At 58.0% G+C, this 21,014-nt stretch overlaps 1 protein-coding gene across 3 annotated transcripts in view; it reads left to right on the top strand.

Moving 5' to 3' along the window:
* Positions 1-21,014, top strand: part of TEP1 (telomerase associated protein 1) — a 35,563-nt gene that overhangs the window by 1,696 nt on the left and 12,853 nt on the right. The window contains exons 1-27 of one of the 3 annotated variants that reach the window (XM_049094382.1): positions 1,537-2,278; positions 2,571-3,062; positions 3,725-3,904; positions 4,063-4,197; positions 4,847-5,008; positions 5,369-5,530; positions 5,809-5,886; positions 7,390-7,514; positions 7,693-7,850; positions 10,913-11,022; positions 12,110-12,200; positions 12,416-12,602; positions 13,645-13,813; positions 15,267-15,431; positions 15,617-15,694; positions 16,340-16,470; positions 16,762-16,821; positions 18,019-18,177; positions 18,575-18,751; positions 18,838-18,958; positions 19,184-19,308; positions 19,525-19,638; positions 19,722-19,839; positions 19,951-20,145; positions 20,236-20,411; positions 20,528-20,684; positions 20,783-20,962. In XM_049094382.1, coding sequence (XP_048950339.1) covers positions 2,595-3,062; positions 3,725-3,904; positions 4,063-4,197; positions 4,847-5,008; positions 5,369-5,530; positions 5,809-5,886; positions 7,390-7,514; positions 7,693-7,850; positions 10,913-11,022; positions 12,110-12,200; positions 12,416-12,602; positions 13,645-13,813; positions 15,267-15,431; positions 15,617-15,694; positions 16,340-16,470; positions 16,762-16,821; positions 18,019-18,177; positions 18,575-18,751; positions 18,838-18,958; positions 19,184-19,308; positions 19,525-19,638; positions 19,722-19,839; positions 19,951-20,145; positions 20,236-20,411; positions 20,528-20,684; positions 20,783-20,962 — 3,981 coding nt within the window. In that variant the 5' untranslated portion in view covers positions 1,537-2,278; positions 2,571-2,594. Of the gene's footprint in view, positions 1-1,536; positions 2,279-2,570; positions 3,063-3,724; positions 3,905-4,062; positions 4,198-4,846; positions 5,009-5,368; positions 5,531-5,808; positions 5,887-7,389; positions 7,515-7,692; positions 7,851-10,912; positions 11,023-11,536; positions 11,637-12,109; positions 12,201-12,415; positions 12,603-13,644; positions 13,814-15,266; positions 15,432-15,616; positions 15,695-16,339; positions 16,471-16,761; positions 16,822-18,018; positions 18,178-18,574; positions 18,752-18,837; positions 18,959-19,183; positions 19,309-19,524; positions 19,639-19,721; positions 19,840-19,950; positions 20,146-20,235; positions 20,412-20,527; positions 20,685-20,782; positions 20,963-21,014 lie in introns of those variants that run through there. The other 2 variants (XM_025438762.3, XM_049094383.1) reach the window with 2 other exon arrangements.

Here is a 21,014-nt window from a genome sequence, read left to right as displayed (position 1 = left end):
TCTCAGGACCCTGGGATCACGACCTGAGCCAAAGGCAGATGCTCCACAGTCTGGGCCGCACAGACTTCCCGTTACCTTAGTTTTTGTTGTAAGGCTTTCTGTCTTGATTTGTTTCCATGGACCCTGAGTCAGTTCTGAGATCTCCCGCTCCTTTCCCGGGGGCTTCTAACTTGCCAGGACAGAGGGACACGGGCAGGGCGCAGAGGCTGTTGTTGTGGATGCGACTTGTTCGCACCGAAGCCCTGCTGTCTGTGCAATACCATCTTTTCTCGTCCTGGGTTGTCCTCTGGAAGCATTCTGCGTCCCCGTCCCCAGGCTCCTGGGTACCACTACACACTAGACAACTGACTTACCAACATGGTTGTTCCTAAAATACTTAAACAGAAACAGGAGCCAAGCACTTGTCCAAATAAGCAAGTAAGTACACTCCTAATGATGTCGATTTAAGCACCTTCTCCAGCAGAGCCTCTTAGTTTGCAGTTCGTAGGGAGCCCAGGAGATCCAGGCGCGGACTCCGGGGAAACTGAGTGCAACATGGTATACACTCAGAAAGCCACACAGCTCTCTCCAGAGTCTCAAAAGCCCCTAAATCCCCCCGACTAGACATTGCGGCAACTATGGTGACCATGGCAGGAAGGGCCTCTGTCCTCAGGAGCGTACAGTTTGGTGTGGGGGGAGGACAAAGAGGCAGTTACAATATGACCAAAGTGACAGAGGAGGGTGGCGTCGTTGTGAGAACCTAGAGACCGCGGCGTAAGTCAGCCTAGGTCCTCGAAGGAACTGTCCAACTGCGGCTTGCGGAGTGACAGGATAGAATTTGGACTGGCGAGGGGGGGGGGCTGGGGGGTCCAGGTGGAAGGAAGAGTGTTTTAGGCCTCCGTCTGTGTGAAGACCCAAAGTCAAGGGGTGCCCGGGGGGCTCAGCAGGTGGGCGTCCGCCTTCAGCTCCGGGTGTGACCTTGGGGTCCCTGGATCGAGGCCCACGTCAGGGTCCCTGCAGGGAGCCTGCTTCTCCCTCTGCCTGTGTCTCTGCCTCTCTCTGTGTCTCTCATGAATAAATAAATAAAAAGTCTTAAAAAAAAAAAAAGTGACCCAGTCAGAGAAGCTCCCCGACCTCAGTGAGCTTTATTTCAGGAAGGAGAAACAGTGAGCAAGGCGGCAAGTAAGCAAACACAATTCTTTTTTATCATGGCCGGGGTATCTACTGGGGAGTTCCTTTAGACGGATCTACGTGCTGTGTGCCGTGTGGATGCGAGGGCTTTGACAAGGGTGGTGGAGGCAGGATGGAGAGAGAACTGGACAGATTCGAGAGACATTGAAGGGGTAGAACCTATAGGATCTGGTGTCTTACTGGATGGTAATAACAAATAGTGATAGCTTCCATTTATCGAACCCTTGCTAGTTACCAGGCCCTGCTCTAAATGCTTAATACGTTTTTATTTATTCCCATAACGATTCTGTAAGGTAGGCATTTATCTCAATTTTGTAGATGAGGAAACTGAGGCACAGAGTTTACATAACCAGCCCAAGTAGATTCAGGATCCCATCAGGATTCAAACTCAAGTCTGTTCCACTCCATACCCCTATAAGCAGAGAAGGGAAAGGAGAGGGAATGGAGTTGAGGAAGAGTGGGGGAAAGATGACACATTTGGGGTCTAGAGTTTTGGGTACCTTGGAGTCGTCCAAGTGGAGATGTCCAACAGGCAAATGGATAAATGGATAGAAGCTCACATGAGATCTAGGTTAAGGGATAAATGTGTGAGTTGCCAGCACAGAAATCTGTTTGGAACCACACAGCAGGTGAGACAGGTGAGACTACCTGCGAGTGTATATAGAAGGATCAGATGAGAGTTCTTAGGAGCTTCAACATTCAAAGGACGGCAGAGAAAGAGCCTTCCTGAAGGGGGTGGTCGGACAGGTAAGGGGAAATCAGGACAGTGGCACCGAGGCAGCAAAGAGAAAGTGAGTTTCAAGGAGCGAGCGGGCAGCAGTGTCATATTCTGCTTGAGGGATGAGGCGAGATGAGGGCCCAACCCAGAGGAATTCGGTTGGTTAAGCAAGAGGGCAGTCTTGGAGGAACGGGGCCTGGAATCCCATATAGTTGGTTGAACCGTGAGTAGGAGGCAAGGAAGTCGAAGTTGGTGAATATGGACATTTTGATCAGAGTGTTTCTTTCTCTAGAGCTAAGAACCTAGAGTCCAGATTACAAGTGTGACCCCTCTACTTGGTTGGGATCACACCAGTAGCCCTAGGGGGCTCCTTTACCCCTTCATGAGGAGGTATGTCCCTTCATCTCCAGCACTTTTTTTTTTTTTTTAATTTCTCTGCTCTTCAGTTTCTGTCTTTCTTTTCCCTACTCCTCTCAGAACACTCCCTGCATTCTGTCCGTGTGATGTTTTCCGAATGCATCCTTAGGATGAACCCAGTCTTGGGAAAAGGAATACTCGTTGTTCCTTGCCTGCAAGTCACAGGCCTTACCAGGGGGACCACGGGAAAGACAGATGCCCAGTGTGAGCACCCTCACCCTCTAGTGCAGCCAAGGGCTCATCACCTGTCTCTTTCTCCGTCTAGGCATATAGTGCTTTGGGTCCAGCTATGGAGAAGCCTCGGGGCCATGTGTCCCATCCTGACGTCCTCTCCTTGGAGAACCGGTGCCTGGCCATGCTCCCGGACCTGAAGACCCTGGAGAGGCCCTGGGGGCATGTGTCCCAACCCAATGTCCTCTCCTTGGAGAACCGGTGTCTGGCCACGCTCCCGGACCTGAAGACCCTGGAGAAGTCCCTAGGCCATGTGTCCCACCCTGATGTCCTCTCCTTGGAGAACCGGTGCCTGGCCACGCTCCCCGGTCTAAAGCGTACTGTGTCTGCTGGCCCCTTGGCCCACGGTCTCCAGACAGCTGGCCCGCTGCAAGCTGATCTACGGAGCCTGAGCATCTGCGACGGCGCGCTCTCCGGGCCTCTGAGCCGGGGGGCCAAGCGCCTCTCTGAGGGGTCGGGCTGTCTGACCTCCCCGAGGGCCTTGCAGCCCATCTCTGCCACAGCGAGCGCCCCCGCAGCAGCTTTGGTAATGGTTCCAGGCACTCATCCTGACTCCTCCTGCGTCTGCTGATGCTCTGGTTCCCAGCCTTTGGAGCCCAGTCTCTCCTCCATGTCTATGTCCCTTCTGTCCTCCGAGCCTCTTCCTGAGCTGCCCTTTACCCCGGGCTGTCTTCTTCAGCAGTCTTCCTTTTTTTTTTTTTTTTTTTCCCGCCATCTTACATTTATTTAGGGTTTTATAATTTGCAAAAAGCCACATGTGTACATATATATGTTTTGTCACGTAGTCCACCATTAGAAGGTAGTAGGGAACGGGGGAGCCGAGACTCGGGAGTCAGGCAGCTCACGGTTGCTGGAGGATTGATCTGGGATGTGACCCTTTTCTGAATCCAGGATACCTTAATAGCGTTATAGGACATGGGTTGTGAGGGGCCCCGGCTCCTAGGCTGTGGCATCAATAGGAGGTGAAAGCAGGGGAGGATCCTGAAGCGTCTGAGCAAAGGATCAGGAGGTCGAGTTGCGAAAGGTGGTGTGGGTGACAGGGAAGGGTCAGCACAGCCACCCCGAGAGATGGATGCTGGGGTGACCGGAAGGGTTTCGGGGCCAGAAGGCAGATGTAGACTCTTCGTGGGCTTGGGATCTGCCTTCGCCCTTCAGACCAATGTGATTCACAACGGCCACTATCCCCAGGGTCATCGTTCCTCTTCAGAAGAGAAAATGCCAGAGACGGAACTGGTAGAGGTTGAAATGCCTTTTTATAATCTGAGCTTGGGCGAGGAGACGGAGGTGGAGGGCCCTGTCCTGAAGCTCAGCGCGGAGGACTCTGAATCCCATCCTGAGCCTGCTGACCAGGCCCTTAAGGACAAGAAGGTAAAAGTCCCAGGGCTGGGGCGAGACTGCTGATGGTGGAGGGACGGGCATGGGTGGTGAGCAAAGGCCGAGCCAGATCCGCTCTTCGGATGGAGGGGGACGGAGAGCGCATCACGGTTGCCTCTTTCATCCTCTCTCCCTTGTTTCCCAATTCTCAGCTGGTTCTCATGAGCTTGCTGTGCTCCACGCTGACATCGAAGGTAGACGCAGAAGATGCTGCTGATGGGGCCTCGGGGCCCCTCTTTGAAGCCTGCAGAGACCTGGCGCCCCTGGAGCCCGAGTTCATCCTCAAGGTACCATGGTGTGAAGGCGAGTGAGTGGGAAGCTGGGAGGTGGGGACTGAGGCCCGAGGCTGTGGTGTGGGACAGGACGATGGCCAGCTCCATCCCAGGGTGGGAAGGAGGCGCTGCAGTGGGGAGGGAGTGGGATCCCGGGGGAGCCAGGGCTGGGGCCCTCTGAGGAGCAGTGCAAGGGGAGATGGGGCGAGAATAGCCCAGGGCTCACCTGTTTGGTGAGTACACGGGCTAAGGACGCGATGCTGGGCCTTGAGCGTGATTTCAACAGATGTCCTGCAGCTCGGGTCTGGCTCTCGGGGGGCTTGATACGTTTGGGGAAGCAGAGCACTTTCGAGTATCACTTGCATGCAGATGGAGCAGTGGGTAGTGCATGCTTCCAAAGCAGGGGTGGGGGCGCGGTGGGGGGGTGGGGATGGTGCTTCCTGTGAGGCTGCGGTCCACGGCGGTTTAGTCAGCCAAGTGCCTGGTTTTGCCTTGGAAGGTGAGGAGCAGCCCCGAAGGAGGGCGCTGCGAGGCAGGCAAGGGCGCGGGGTGCCGGCTGGAGCCCTGGGCTCTAGTCTAAGGACAGCATGAGGGGCCCCGGGGAGATGTGCAGGCTGGGCCCCTGCTCGGGGGCTGAGATGGGCTCTCCCCACCCTGTGCCCAGGCATCTCTGTACGCCAGGCAGCAGCTGAACTTCCGGACTGTGGCCAACAAGGTGGTGGCCATTGCTGCTTTGCTGCCCGTTTGCCGCCCCTACCTGCGACGCTATTTCTGTGCCATTGTCCAGCTGCCTTCCGATTGGCTCCAGGTGGTGGCGCTGTACGAGGTAGGGTCCCGCTCCGCTGGGCTTGGGTGCTCGCTCGTTCCCCCTCCTGTGCTGTCGCCCCCAGGGGAAGTTCAGGGCCAGTTTGCCTCCCCTCGGGGGTCTTCAGCCTTGCTTCCGACGGGGGCTCCTCCCTGCACCGCACTGCCCGAGACGGGAATGTCGCGGCCGAGGGCCCACAGCTTGGGAGACGTCCTGGTGTTCTTGATGCAGGAGATGAGGACGGGGAAGTGTGTTGACTGGCCCAGGATCCTAGAAATGATCGCTTTAGAGCCGGGGCTACGGGCCGCCTCCCATCCTCTCTCTCGTTCAGGCCCGTGATGGGGGACTCTGTCCCGATGGGCTCTCCTCCCTGTCCGACAGGAGCTGGCTGGGCGAGAGGAGGACAAGCCAGTGCCCCTGCCTGCCTGCCTGCGAGCTGCTCTGACGGACAAATTTGCCCAGTTTGATGAGTACCAGCTGGCTAAGTACAACCTTTGGAAGCACCGGGCCAAGAGGCGTCCCCGCCCGCCTCCCCGCCCTCCCGTCAGTCCCTGCGCCACCTGGTCATGCACAGCCCAAGCCCCGTTGCCCCGGGGAGGGGGGGTCCCGTGCTGCGCCTCTGACATGTTCCTACCACCAGAAATGCAAAGAGTTAGAGAGGGGCGGGGAGCCGAGCAGAGCTCGGGGGCAGAGGGCAGGGCCTACCTCTTCCTGGACCGGCGTCCGTTTTGGCAGAGGTGGCCTTTAGGAGCTATCAGGGTGGACCTCCCCAGGGGCCAGGGCCGTTTCCCATCTTGAAACCGCTTCTCCTGTCCCTACAGAAGACGGGGCGCCCGTTTTCTGAGACCCAAAAACACTTGCCAAGCTACCTTAGGGTTCTTACGGATGAACAGAAGAAGGTGAGTGCCTGTTTGGGGCTTCCGTATGCACACGGAAAACCTTTCCTCAGCTAATATTTAGGAATGGGTTCCATTTGGTTGGGAAATACGAATGGCGAGGTGGACATGTGCCAGTTACCCGCCTGGGGAATTCTCAGTTTTGATTCTAGGGTCAGGTTTTTGAGAGCCCTGGGAAAGGCTCCTTTTATCTCCCATCTGGCTCCCTATCCTATCTCCTGACCACCGGCGTGACCAGCTGGAACCAGGGGCACCTGGGTGGCTCAGTCAGTTAAGCATCCAACCCTCGATTTCAGCTCGGGTCATGATCTCAAGGTCATGGGATGGAGCCCCAAGTTGGGCTCCTCGTTCAGCAAGGAGTCGCTCGAGGTTCTCTCTCTCTCCCTCTCCCCCTGCTGCTCCGCCCCTGTATACTCTCTCTTTCTCTCAATAAATAAATAATGTATGAAATGTCTACCTTTCATACGAAGTTCTTTTTTTTTTAATTAATTAATTTATTTATGATAGTCACAGAGAGAGAGAGAGAGAGAGAGAGAGAGAGAGAGGCAGAGACATAGGCAGAGGGAGAAGCAGGCTCCATGCACCGGGAGCCCGACGTGGGATTCGATCCCGGGTCTCTAGGATCGCGCCCTGGGCCAAAGGCAGGCGCCAAACTGCTGCGCCACCCAGGGATCCCCTCATACGAAGTTCTTAAAACACACCAGACCTTTCTGCATTAGTGACAAATAATGAGGCCACGCACTTGGTGGTTAAGGGCGTAGTCAGGATTTCGACTGGGTTTGAATCGACAACTTCCCCCGTCTGACCTCAGGTTCCTCAGATATGCAATGGGAATAGTAGCAGCACCTCATGGGGTTTTTGCGAGGATTAAATCAGTCACTGAATTTAAAGTGTTTCTAACGATCCGATCCGTGGCGTTGAGGAAGCGTTACCTGTCATCATCATCATCATCATCATCATCATCACCATTAAGATAGCTTCCCCGGAAAATGATGTGGTGATGTTACAGGAGAACACATCCTCAGTTGGTCAACCGACCTCTTCACCCTAATAACGCCTGCCAACTTTAGCTCTTGCCCCATAGAAGATTTCTGAAAGCTGACTTCTTTTGGTGTTTGCAGTCGTCACAGCTTGGACTGTGCGGCTTCCTCCGTTTACCTCCTCCTCCAAGTCTCCGATTTAAGTAAAGGCTGCCTTTTCCATTCTGTCCCTCTAGAATGTTCTCTGGCCCTTCCACCCCCATCTTGCTTTTCACGAGCCAGTCATCCCACGTCAACTCTGCGTGGTTCAATCTCCTGTGAATGACAGGCAGTGGCCCGGAGTGCTGCCCTGTGCTCACCGCGGAGCTCCTGGTGCCGGAGCCCCTGTGCCCCTGTCCCCTGTCTGCCCAGATCTGCTGTTGGGGGAGAAGTCAGGCCCCGGGCAGAGGAGGCTGCGGCTCTGTTGCTGAGGCCAGCGGCTGTGGCCGTAGATTAAACGGCCCCCATGGACTTGGGGTCTCCACAGTTTGAGGACACCTACAACACAGTGCCAGAGAGAAAGCAGCGGCCGAGGCTCACCCTGAAGAAGTTGGTGCAGCGACTGCGCATCCGGGAGCCTGCTCAGCATGTCCAGGCCCTGCTGGGCTACAGGTAGGAGACGTGCCCCGACGGACCCCCGCCCGGCCCCGGGGCCCCCCACTTCCATGACCGGCACCTGTGCGTGGGCCCAGCAGCAGGAGTCTCAGGTGCGACTGGCCGGCTTCGACCTTTGCTTTCCGCGTTATTCTGAGTGGGCGTTGAGACGGGGGCTTTTCCTCCTCTGTCCCAGATACCCCTCCGACCTACAGAGGTTTTCTCGAAGTCGCCTCCCTGGGCCGTGGGACCCCAGCAGAGCCGGGAAGCGGATGAAGCTGCTGCGGCCAGAGACCTGGGAGCGGGAGGTCAGCCTGCGGGGGAACAGAGCTGCTGTGTGGGAGGAGCTCATTGGTGAGTGGCCTCGGCCTCACGGTCCCCTCCTCGCTTCCCCACTCACGCCTCTGTGCTTGGGGCCTGGACGTAATTTCCGTGGCCCAATGCGGTCCCTGTCCTGCCTGTTGGGGCTGGACTGAGGGGCTTGGCCGGTGACCACGCCCAGCGGGCCCATGGGGCACCTGCGGCACCTGCTTTGGGTGGCCCTGCGTCTCAGGGCGGGCGTTACTGCAGAGTGGGTGGCGCACAGGGCTGTGCCGCCTTCGGATCTCACTGTCCTTGGGGTTGGGGGGATGTCATCCTGGCGAGGGGACGTCATCCTGGCGAGGGAGGCCTGGCACAGGGCGTGCGCACAGGGGCCCACGTTTAGGGCATGGACGTTGGCGGTGACTTGCCCGCAGTGAGAGAGGGAAAGGCCGAAATCGGGAGGGCCAAGGTATTTCAGTCTCCCGCTTGTCTCTTTTTGTTCTGGTTACTTTATTGTTACCTGTAGAAGCTTCTTGCTATTGTTTTTTAATGTTTCCATTAATCTCTGAAGATTTCAAGTTAACTTCCTTATGTTGAAAAACATCTTTCTGGAGAGCTTTCTACTGCTTGAGTTCTGGAGACTTTGTATTTTGGGGCTTCAGAAGCTCCAGTTGTTTTTTTTTTCATCTGTTTCTCTTTGCTCTCATGTACGGATGGTGCTCAGGGGAGCCCGGACCCTCAGCACCTGTCACTGCTCTCGCTGCGTGGTTGTCGCTGGGGGGGGAAGGCATCAGGGTCACGTGGGAATTAAAACACATGTGTGCACATGCCCGTGCCTGACAACCGCTTGCCCAACATTTGATACTCTGGGTGGAACAGGACGCAGCAGCCTGGATGCGTAGATGGTTCTGGTTTGCATCATTTCCACTCCTCCCTCAGGCCCTGAAATTAAAAACTGTGTCATGTGTCGAGGCTAAGACTAATGCTCATAGTCTGATCCAGTTGTCTCCGGAGTTTTTTGATCATATCTTGCAAAAATAGTTTTGGAATATACCAGAATGTATGTATATATAATCTAAACAATTTTATTTATTTATTTATTTATTTATTTATTATTTATTTATTTATTTATTTATAATTATTTATTATTTTATTTTTAAAAGATATTTATTTATTCATGAGAGACACACAGAGAGAGAGAGAGAGAGGCAGAGACCCAGGCAGAGGGAGAAGCAGGCTCCCTGTAGGGAGCCCAAGGCAGGACTCGATCCCAGGACCCTGGGGTCACGCCCTGGGCCCAAGGCAGACAGACGCTCCACCGCTGAGCCACCTGGTGTCCCTTAAACGATTTTATATGCATGCTAATGAATTATGTACTTTAGGAAATACATAAAATATAATTTTATGAATATAGATCTGAAAGTATGTATAAAAATATAAATATAAGAATAAAACATAAGACAAAATGTCATTAGATATACAGACCCCTCTTTGCTTTGGAGACCACAGGGCTCATTAATAACTCCTATCCAGGGATGCCTGGGTGGCTCAGCGGTTGAGCATCTGCCTTCAGCCCAGGGCATGACCCCGGGGTCCTGGGATCGAGTCCCGCCTCGGGCTCCCTGCATGGAGCCTGCTTCTCCCTCTGCCTGTGTCTCTGCCCCTCTCTCTCTCTCTCTGTCTGTGTCTCTCATGAATAAGTAAATAAAATCTCTAAAAAAAAGAAACTCATTAACAGTTTTTTTGGGATGAAATCCGTGAACTTCTCAGTCTAAAGGACAAATGTTCAATTTATTATCCAGTATCATAAATATGTTTTTGGACTTAACTTCATATCCAGGTGATCCAGAAAACCCTCCCGATGTAGCAATAATTGAGAACAATTTATGAGTTGACAGAGAATGTAATAGTTTGTGAGTTGTCCTTCATCGTGTATGTGGTGAACACAACTTAATTTTTCTATTACAGTTTGTGAGTCAGAATTCTTTTTTTTTTTTTTTTTTTTTTTTGTGAGTCAGAATTCTGATTTGAGAACCATAGGACTCCTAGAGGCTGAAAGCTTCTAGCTGTAATCCAAATGAGACTTACATCAGCTTCAAAAAAAGGCACCGCGAGTGTCTTGACGGAAGCTGGTGATGCCTCCCGGGCTGGGGCCGGGGTGGGGCTGGGGCCAGGAGGCCCTGTCCCTGCAGTGGCCTGAATGCACCTCCGGGGACACCCAGGAAAAATATCACACCTCCTACTTGTGTTTTCTCTTATTTAAAAGAAAGAAAGCGTTTTCCCAATGTTCATCGTATGGATTCGGTCCACACGGCGCACGCGAGGGTTCAGGCTTATCGAGGGCTTCAGGGTTCCCCGGGCTGAGGGCACCGCAGAGCCCGTCACGTTTTTTTGGCTTCTGCATAGGGACTTACCAAAACTTATCCTTGAATGGAGAGTGGATCTAGAATTAATATTTAGCCCTACCGAAACCGTCGAAAGTTGACAAGGGCCGTAAAGATACTATTATGAAGCAGCTATGACGCCGCCGATATCACAGAGCAAAAATGGACAATACGAAGGTGACGGGGTAAAGGTCAGCTTTAGTGCAAGTCCTTTTGACCTCTACCTTGGTGAGAAATAACGATATTTAATCAGATCTCACAAGAAGTTGGCCGGGAGGATGATGTGAAATACGGATTTACGTTCGCTGTCGTTAAAGGTGAACCTTACGTTGGGGGTACGTTGTGCCTTGAACACTAACCAGTGGTTGCGCTCCGTGTGTACGATTTATAAAGAAGTGAACTTACGCTGGGAAACTTAGCGTCTTGCTGTCTGCAGTGTTTGGAGGTCGCTACTCCGGGTTAGAAGACCCATTTTGCAGGGGGAGCGCCCAGGGTCGCGGCGGGACCAGTGGGCGGTGGAGCAGTGATAGGAGTTGTTCTTGCAACACGGTCGGATAACTCTCGCTCTGCACTTTGGGCCCGTCCTGTTTTTGTGTTTGCAGACACTAAGACGTTTTGAGCAGGGCGATCCTGTGCTAGGCCCCCCCCGCACCCCGATGTTCCCTGAGGCCCTGTGACCTCTCACTTGTCCCTTGTCTGCCCTCTGGCCCTGCGGTGGGCCTTCCACAGACCACGGGAAGCTTCCCTTCATGGCCCTGCTTCGGAACCTGTGCAACCTGCTGCGGGTTGGAGTCAGCGCCCGGCACCACGAGCTCACCCTCCAGATGCTGCAGCAGGAGGTATGCGTGGGTGCCCGGCTGGGCCACGTGGGCTGTAAATGGGGGGGGGGAACAGGGATGTGGTAGGCCACGGGGTGGGAGGGACGTGGTAGGCCACGGGGTTGGGGGGGACGTGGTAGGCCACGGGGTTGGGGGGATGTGGTAGGCCATGGGGTAGGGGGGACGTGGTAGGCCATGGGGGGGGGGAACGTGGTAGGCCATAGGAGACGGGTCTGGGTGACAGCCCCCAAACACCGAGTACAGGGACTTCCCTGGGTCACCGATTGATCAAGAAGAGGCACTTTTGTGATGCAGCTGACTTCAGAGGAGGCCGGAGACAAGACAGCAGGCCCCTTCCCTGCGTCCTCTCCCTTCTTTACCTCCTCTCGTATCCTTACCTGCCAGCTTTTCTCGATTCTTCTCCACCCCTCTCTATAGCCCTTTCCTACGACCCATCTTATTCTTCCTCAGTGTCCTGCAAATCTAATGGAGTGGTTGTCTCCTTTTTTTAAATTTATTTTTTGTTTTTTTAAAGATTAATTTATTCAGAAAGAGAGAGAGACTGAGAGGCAGAGACACAGGCAGCAGGAGAAGCAGGCTCCATGCAGGGAGCCCGACGTGGGACTCGATCCCAGGTCTCCAGGATCACACCCTGGGCTGAAGGCGGCGCTAAACTGCTGCGCCACCGGGGCTGCCCTCTTTTTTTTTTTTTTTTTAATTTAAATTCAATTTGCCAACATTTAGCCTATCCCCCAGTGCTCATCCCGCCAAGTGCCCCCCTCAGTGCCTGTCACCCTGTCACCCCGTCCCCCCCGCCCGCCTCCCCTTCCACGACCCCTTGTTTGTTTCCCAGAGGTAGGAGTGGCTCATGGTTTGGTGTTTCCCTGCATCTGTACCTTTGGGGTAAATCCCCAGCAGTGCAGCTGCGGGGGCATAGGGCAGCCCTACGTTTAACTCTTTTGAGGACCCTCCGCACGCTTTTCCAGAGTGGCTGCACCCGTTTGCATCCTGCAGCGGTTGTCTCCTATTCCTGGTCCCCGAGGCCCCTGACCACCCCACCCCCACACTCCCTGATACTTTGCTCAGGACCCCTTCTCTTGCTTCCCAGAAATCAGTGATCCACAGTCGGCAGTTTCCATTCAGATTCCTTAATGCCCATGACGCCATCAATAACTTGGAGGCCCAACTCAAAAATAAAGGTAATGTCCACCTCCTGAATCCGTTTTGTCTCCCGTGTCTAAGTAGATGAAATAGAAGCACTGGGTGTACTGTGGCCTCTGGCGTCCAGTCTCCGGGTGTGGGGTGGGCAGGGTGGGACACTTGCCAGCGCCGCGCTCAGGGCTGAGGGCAGGTATTGATGGGAAAGCGAGAGGAGGCAGCAGAAGCTGACGGACCCTTCCCTGTCGCCACACAGCGTCGCCACTCCCTTCCAACACAAAACTGATGCGTCTGATAATGAGTAGGAACGCCAAACAGGACAAGACCTGGACCTACCGGAGGTACCCTTACAACCCCAGTCGCCGGCAGCTTCGGAACACGATGAGGGTGCCGGTGGTGTATCAGCAGCTCAAGTGGGAAAAGCTGAAGCTAGAGAAGGCCAGGTGCGTGTGCGTGTGCGTGTGCGTGCTGCCTGGAGCAAAGGGTGGGCAACTAGCTGGCCCCTTATGGGGCCGGGGGGTCATCCGGGAACCCCAACCTCTGTTCTGTGAAAACATGCTTGCCCCAGGGGCTCAGACTTGCCTGGTTCCAACTTTGCACAGCAAACCTTGTCCTTAACGTTGTCCTATGGAGAAATCATGAGAAAAAAAAACAACCTCTGGGCCTCCGGTTTATTATCTGGGATCGTTTTATTGGTTTCTGTGGGTCCTGGAACGTGTGCGGCCTTCCCCTTTGTCTTAGCGTATGCTTGTGTCCTCTGCTTTTTCCTGATCCGAGTTTCTTTTTCTTCTCCATGATACCCGTTTGTTCTTTTTGTGTCTCTATTTCCTGACCCGTTTGCTTTTTTTTACTAAAAAAATTTTTTTTTTAATTGGAGATCGATTTGCCAACATAGAGCGTAACACTCAGGGCTCATCCCGCCCAGTGCCCTCCTCAGTGCCCGTCACATTTTTTTCTTTAACTGTGACTTAATTCTGTTGGGTAACATTGGTAGAGAATATTGGATTTTCTTAGATTAAAAACATTATCATAGGCAGCCTGGGTGACTCAGTGGTTTGGCACCTGCCTTCGGCCCAGGGCGTGACCCCAGGGTCCCGGGATCGAGTCCTGTGTCGGGCTCCCTGCAGGGAGCCTGCTTCTCCCTCTGCCTGTGTCTCTGCCTCTCTCTCTCTCTCTCTCTCTGTGTATGTGTCTCTCATGAATAAATAAATAAAATCTTAAAAAAATACAATTAAAAAATAGGTGGCAGTTAAATCTTGCCTCCTGAAGTAAGTGGCAAGAGTGACACACGATGTCAGAGAGCGGGTCCTCTTGGGCCATGGGCAGGGGTCCCACGTGTCCCGTAGGCTGGGGCCGGGCACCTGCCCCAGTCCCGCCTTCCGCAGTGGAGACGGGCTGGGGAAGGGGGCGCCCGGTCCCGGTGTGCGTGTCCTGCGGACGCAGGGGGCAAGCCCCCGAGCCGCCCTCTGTCTTTTCGGCCCACAGACGGGGCAGATGTGCCGGTGAGCTGCTGGCGCGGTACCGGCAGGCCCTGGAAACTGCTGTGAACATCTCCGTGAAGCACAACCTGCCGCCGCTGCCGGGCCGCACCCTCTTGGCCTACCTGACAGATGTCGGGACGGACGAGTTGTGTCCGAAGAGCAACCCCCAAGGGGTAAAAATAACAATCATAAGGTGGGGGTCGGGACGATCCTGGGGGCCCTGAGAGCTGTCCTGTTCCCAGACATGGTCTTCTGAGAGAAGTGCCCGGAACTGAAAAAAGTGGCCTGGTTGGCGTCTGGGGTGGGGCCCGGCTTCCCAGGGACGGTCCCCAGGACGTGGCCTGCTCGTGGATGGCGACGCTTCTGTGCTTCCCGCTTGGCTGGCTTCAGTTCTCTCTCAATTTCTGTCACCCGAGGGCGCCTGCCGTTTACTTCCCTGCACCCCAGGGCCCTCCCGGGCCGCTCCTCCCGGGCTGCTCCTCCTCCCAGGGCTGCTCCTCCCAGGCTGCTCCTCCTCCTGGGCAGCTCCTCCTGAGCTGCTCCTCCTCCCAGGCTGCTCCTCCCAGTCTGCTCCTCCCAGCCCACTCCTCCCTGGCTTCTCCTCCTCCCGGGGCTGCTCCTACCAGGCTGCTCCCTCCCAGGCCGCTCCTCCCAGCCCACTCCTCCCAGGCTGCTCTTCCTCCCAGGCTGCTCCCTCCCGGGCTGCTCCTCCTCCCAGGCTTCTCCTCCCAGCCCACTCCTCCCAGGCTGCTCCTCCTCCTGGGGCTGCTCCTCCCAGCCCACTCCTGCCAGGCTGCTCCTCCTCCCAAGCTGCTCCTCCTCCCAGGCTGCTCCTCCCAGCCCACTCCTGCCAGGCTGCTCCTCCCAGCCCGCTCCTCTCAGGCTGCTCCTCCTCCCAGTCCACTCCTCCCAGTCCACTCCTCCCAGGCTGCTCCTCCCAGCCCACTCCTCTCAGGCTGCTCCTCCTCCTAGGCTGCTCCTCCCAGTCCACTCCTCCCAGGCTGCTCCTCCCAGCCCACTCCTCTCAGGCTGCTCCTCCTCCCAGGCTGCTCCTCCCAGGCTGCTCCTCCTCCCAGGCGGCTCCCTCCCTGGCCGCTCCTCCCGGGCTGCTCCTCCTCCCAGGCTGCTCCTCTGAGGCTGCTCCCTCCCGGGCCACTCCTCCTAGGCGGCTCCCTCCCGGGCCGCTTCTCCTCCCGGGGCTGCTCCTCCCAGGCTGCTCCCTCCTAGGCCGCTTCTCCCAGCCCAGTCCTCCCAGGCTGCTCCTCCCAAGCTGCTCCTCCCAGCCCACTCCTCCCAGGCTGCTCCTCCTTCCAGGCTGCTCCCTCCCGGGCCGCTCCCCCCAGGCTGCTCCTCCTCCCAGGCTGCTCCCTCCCGGGCTGCTCCTCCTCCCAGGGCTGCAGGGCCGCCCCTCCTGGTGGGGCCCTTTGACCCTTCTCCCCACCCGGTGAGGTGTTTGGGCTCCAGGCGGGAGGGGCAGAGGCAGGGTCCCAAATGGGGAGCCGGGCACCTGGCCCGCATGTAGCTCGGGGCTCGGGGTGGGGAGGCCAAGCCACACATTGGGCATGGAGCTTACCTGAAAGAAGGGGTGGTGGTGAGTGTGTTTCACCGTGATGTGCGTCCCACCAGCCCCCCCTGAACTACGTGCTGCTGCTGCTGGGGATGGTGATGGCCCGGGCAGAGCAGGTGTCCGTCCTGCTGTGCGGACGTGGCACCGTGATGGTCGCTGACGCCAGGGCGGAGGAAGGTGTCCTGAGGACCGCCGGCGTGCTCCAGGCTCAGGCTCAGGCCCAGGTCAGCCCCCACCCCAACCTGCGGGGTGCCTGTGCCCTGTGCCTGTGCCCCATGCCCATGCCTCATACCCTGTGCCCCGTGCCCTGTGCCTGTGCCCCATCCCCCGTGCCTGTGCCCCACGCCCTGTGCCCCGTATCCTGTGCCCGGACCCTGGGCCAGCAAGGACGCGAGACTCTTTCCTGCAGGAGTTGAATAAGGAGGGTGAATGGTCCGTGCACACTTTCGGGAAGTACCTGCTGTCTCTGGCTGCCCAGAGGGTCCCTGTGAGTGCTTCCCATCCCGGGGACCCCCCGACCCCCCAGTGATGGCCCTGACCCCTCAGAGGCCGCCTTCTGCCCCTGCTGGCTGCAGCTCCCTGACGGTGCCGCGCCGGCGACTGTCTGGCAACTGGCTCGCCAGAAAAACTCAGGCTCGGTTAGTAACGTTCGCGGATTTCCGCGGCGTGGGTCCTGCTGTCGCTGCTGAGTTCAGGCGACGGACACGACGGCGTGGGCAGGGTGGGGACGTGACGCCCCGCAGCACGTGGACAGCGTGCATGGGCTGGTGTCAGGCTCAGTGTGAGATGCGGCGACTAGGATGTGAGGGCCTCAGCGTCTGTCACCTTCATTTTTAATATGATTTATTTTAAATTTATACGATTTAGTGTTTAATAGCAGCTGGGCTTGACAGCTGGCTCGCGAAATTCCCAACAGTGTAGCAGCAGCTGCCACGGCCGGGAGAGCCAGCTACAGCCCACCCCCCCCCGCCCCACTGTCGGGGTGCAGAGGCTCCCCCACCCTCACGCCCTCCGGGGAGGTGACGTCCACCCCCCAGAGCTGTCCTGGTCCCCGGGATCGCTCCGACGTCCCGAGCCCCAGTATCCCCTGCCCTCTGCTCCCTGGCCTCAGTGCCTTCCTCTGCATCCGCAGCTGGACAGGGTGGTCCTGTTTGGCAACACCATGTATGGCAGCCTGGTGAACGAGGCCAAGCAGCTCTTCTGGCAGCACGTGAACCCCAAGTGCCTGTTCGTCTCTGTCCCCCTGGAAAGGACGTACAACATGTAAGGATGCTCCGACCCAGGTCTGGCCCCAGAGGATGGTTTCCGCAGTTCCTCCCCCACCCCCGCTCGAGTTTGGGACGCCGCCACTCAGCAGGCACGTCCCCGCGTCTGCCCCTCAGCTCCTGCACTTCAGGTGCGAGGCCGACCTCCCCAGGCCCCTCTGTAGGGTCCAGCCCAGCCCGTCGCCCGCGTGACCCTGGTCGTAGGTGGGGGCAGGGTATCCATCCTAGACAGCGGTGCCTCTTGCTGGTGCTGCCTCTGATGGGTGGCTGCGGTTTTTTCCTCTGCCAGATTACCCGACTCGAACCCCAACGACGTGACGCTCTCAGGCTACAGTGACGGGATCCTGAAGTGAGTACGGGACAGGCACCGAGCGGGCTGGGGGCTTGTTAGGTCACCTCTCAGAGACTACCTGGCCTGTGCGCCGTGCGTGTCTCTTTCCAAATGAGAGAGAAGCCCGTTGCCCTTGCAGCTGTCCTGCCATCGCAGCGACAGTGTTAGAGGGACCCAGGCCCTCGTGTCTCACGGCTCCTTCGTCCTCAAACACTCTGCTTCTGCCTCATGGCTCAAAAGAGCTGCTCCAGCTCCGGCCCTCGTTTTTGTGTTTCATCTACAAGGAAGACGGGAAAGGGACAGGGGGCGTTGCACCATTTGCTTTTAAGGGAGCAGCTCAGGACTTGGTCCCGTCATTTCTATTCATTCGTCGTGGCCTCTTCCCCTCTTGACCCAGAGATCTCCGGGCACTGAATTATCTCCAGACGGCACGTTCACAGCAGTCGTCTTCCTTGTGCTCTCCATGCCGTCTCACTGACTTGTCCTCTCTCCTGACTTTTCCTTTTTATTTTATTTTTTTATTTTATTTATTTTTTAAATTTTTATTTATTTATGATAGTCACAGAGAGAGAGAGGCAGAGACACAGGCAGAGGGAGAAGCAGGCTCCATGCACCGGGAGCCTGATGTGGGATTCGATTCCGGGTCTCCAGGATCGCGCCCTGGGCCAAAGGCAGGCGCCAAACCGCTGCACCACCCAGGGATCCCCCCTTATTTTATTTATTTATTTATTTTATTTTATTTTTCTGCCTTTTCCTTTTTTTTTTTTTTTTAATTTTTATTTATTTATGATAGTCACACAGAGAGAGAGAGAGAGAGAGAGAGGCAGAGACATAGGCAGAGGGAGAGGGAGAAGCAGGCTCCATGCACCGGGAGCCCGACGTGGGATTCGATCCCGGGTCTCCAGGATTGCGCCCTGGGCCAAAGGCAGGCGCTAAACCGCTGCGCCACCCAGGGATCCCCCTCTGCCTTTTCCTTTGTATGCCCCGGTTGCCCCAGCTGCTTTAGGGAGCCTCACGCCCACTCCTCCTCCTTGTCCTCTGCTTCATTCCTGTGGGGGAACCGCAGGTTTAAGTCCACACCCACCCTCTACGGTCCTTTCTTGAGAAGCCCCAGGGAACTGGGGGACCGTCCCTAGCTCTATCTCTGTCCTCTTCCCACTTGGGAGATCGGATTCGCCCCTTTTCTTTGCTCTTATTTGCTCACATTTATGTCAGGTTCATCGCAGAGCGTGGGGCCTCTCGTCTTCTAGAACACGTAGGCCAAATGGACAAAATATTCAAGATACCACCGCCCCCAGGGAAGACAGGGGAGCTGTCCCTCCGGCCGCTGGAAGAGAGCACTTTAAGCCCCCTGGCCCCAATTTCCCCGCCTGGGTTAGTGCACGTTTCTATGGCTCTGTGAGTTGGGAGAGGCTCGGGCGGGCGGCCGCAGTCCTGGCTGTGGAGGTGCTGCTGCTGCTCACGGAGGGTGCGTCCCCCTCCATGCAGGGAGCCCGACGTGGGACTCGATCCCGGGACCCAGGGTCACGCCCTGGTCTGAAGGTGGCGCTAAACCGCTGAGCCACCCGGGCTGCCCCAAATTTTAGTTTTTTTAAATAAAAAGGTTGTATTTATTTATTTACCCGCGCACCAGGGGCGGGTAGTAGGCCTCTAAGAAGCGCCGACAAAGGCGAGCGAGAGGGCAGGCGGGGTCGAGCTCCGGGGCCTTGGCCCTGCCGTAGCTGTCTGGGCGGGCCTGTGCTTGGGCCCAGCCACTCGCCCGCCCCCCCAGGTGGTGCAGCGTCCGCCTTTTCATCTCCTCCACGTTCCGGGACATGCACGGGGAGCGGGACCTGCTGCTGAGGGCCGTGCTGCCCGCTCTGCAGGCCCGAGCCGCCCCCCGCCGCCTGGGCCTTCGGGCCATCGACCTGCGCTGGGGCATCCCAGAGGAGGAGACGCGCAGGAACAGGTGAGGGCCGGCCGCGGGGAGGCCGCGGGGGGCAGGGGGCTGCTCGGGGCGCCCACGGTGAGCCAGGCTGGCGCCCTTGTCTGCAGGCAGCTGGAAGTGTGCCTCGGGGAGGTGGAGAGCTCGCAGCTGTTCGTGGGCATCCTGGGCTCCCGCTATGGCTACGTCCCCACCGACTACAACCTGCCCGAGCACCCTCACTTCCGCTGGGTGAGGCAGGCCGGGGCCGCGGGGGGCTTCAGAGGGCATGGGGGGGCCTCCTCCGAGGAGTCGCTTTCCGTCGGCCAAGAGGCGCGTGCCAGGCACGGAGTCATGTGAGCTTCGGCTGTGCCTCTGCGCCTGTGTCCGGGGGGACGTTCCTGGCCTGCAGGGGCCCTGGGGATCGAGGCCGGGGGCAGCAGGCCGGGCACTGACCCCTGCCCCCTCTGGCCGCAGACGCAGCAGTACCCCCCGGGCCGCTCCGTGACAGAGATGGAGGTGATGCAGTTCCTGGACCGGGCGCGGCGCCTGCAGCCGTCTGCCCAGGCTCTCATCTACCTGCGGGACTCCAGCTTCCTCAGGTGCCTGCTGTTGCCCCTGGGCCTCGGTGCTCTCCCAGCATTGGGGCGGCAGAGGGGGGACGCGGGGGGCACAGGGCTCGGAGAGCGCGCCCGCGGCCCCCGTCAGCCTTGCCCCGGAGCCCGAAGTCTCGCTGGTGGGGTTTCGGGATGGCGGGCAGGTGTGATGGCTGGGGGTGAAAAGAGACGGGGTCTGAGCGGGGTGTTGTTGGGGGTCAGCTCTGTGCCAGATGCTTGGAAATCCGACTTTACTTCTGAGTCTGAAGAAGCTGCACGTCGGATCGCCGAACTGAAGAGCTTTCTGAGCAGACAGCAAGGGGTTACCTGTCGCAGGTGGGCTGGGGGCGGGAGAGTCCTGCAGGGAGATATAGGGGGGCCAGGCCCACTCTGACTGCTCGTGCTCACTTTGCCCGCAGTTACCCCTGCGAGTGGGGCGGGGTGGCAGCTGGCCGGCCCTACGCTGCGGGGCTGGAGGAGTTTGGGCAGCTAGTTCTGCAGGATGTGTGGAGCGTGATCCAGAAGCTCTACCTACAGGTCAGCAGGAGTGCCCTGGGGGGTGGGGCGGGGGGCTGGAGGCCCTGGGGCCTTCAGCCCAGCGCTCCTGGGTGTGCAAACACTGTCCATGTCCCCGTCGCGTGCCCTCAGCCAGGGGCCCAGCCGGAAGAGCCAGCGCCCACCCCGGAGGACAACTCGGTCCAGGCCGCCTTCCAGCAGCTACAGACCCCGCCGAGTCCCGCCCGGCCACGCCTGCTCCGGGACGCAGTGCAGCAGCTGACGCTGCCCCGGGGGGGGCTGAGCCTGGTGACTGGGCGGTCGGGCCAGGGCAAGACGGCCTTCCTGGTGCGTGGTCTCAGAGCCCGGGTGGGCGGAGTGGCCTCCGGGAGCTGCGTGTGGAACACTGACCATGTTGTGTCCTCGCTTTCCACGCAGGCGTCCCTGGTGTCAGCCCTGCAGGCTCCCGATGGGGTCCAGGAGGCCCCTGGGGTCTTCTTCCATTTTTCGGGGGCCCGCCCGGACCAGGGCCTCGCCCTCACCTTGCTCAAACGCCTCTGTGCCTACCTGCGTCGCCGACTGGGCGAGCCGGGTGCCCTCCCTACCTCCTACCGGTGTGTGTCCCTCCCCCGCCACCCCCCCCCCCCCCCCGCCTATTGAGGCTGCAGGACGGCACCTGTGCCCCCATGTCCTGCTGACCTGGGCCTGCCCGCCCCCTCCCTGCACGCAGGGGCCTGGTGTGGGAGCTGCAGCAGAGGCTGCTGCCCGCGTCTGCCCGGTCCCCGAAGGCTGGCCGGGGCCTGGTGCTGATCGTCGACGGGGCTGACAGGCTGGTGGGTCCACAGGGCCAGCAGGTCTCAGACTGGATCCCGAAGACCCTTCCCCCGGTGAGCGTGAGGGGAGGGGGTGAGACACACCAGTGAGGGGGGCTTCCAGGCCCTTCCCTGTCCTCCTACCTCCCCCTCCTTTTGCCCAAATATCACAGCGGGTGCACCTGGTACTGAGCGTGTCTGCTGAGGGGGGCCTAGCTGAGACCCTTGCGCAGAGCCCAGGGGCCCGAGTGGTGGCCCTGGGGCCTCTGCAGCCCCGTGCCCGGGCCCAGCTGGTGAGAGACGAGCTGGCTCTGTATGGGAAGCGGCTGGAGGAGTCCCCCTTCAACAACCAGGTTGGACGTGGGCCCCGCGCAGCCCCACTCCTCACCTCCAACGGGGCCCGGG

This window comes from Canis lupus, chromosome 15 (assembly GCF_003254725.2).
Source record: "Canis lupus dingo isolate Sandy chromosome 15, ASM325472v2, whole genome shotgun sequence".
In the NCBI taxonomy this organism is placed as follows: domain Eukaryota; kingdom Metazoa; phylum Chordata; class Mammalia; order Carnivora; family Canidae; genus Canis; species Canis lupus.
This window is presented reverse-complemented; position numbering and strand designations above follow the sequence as displayed.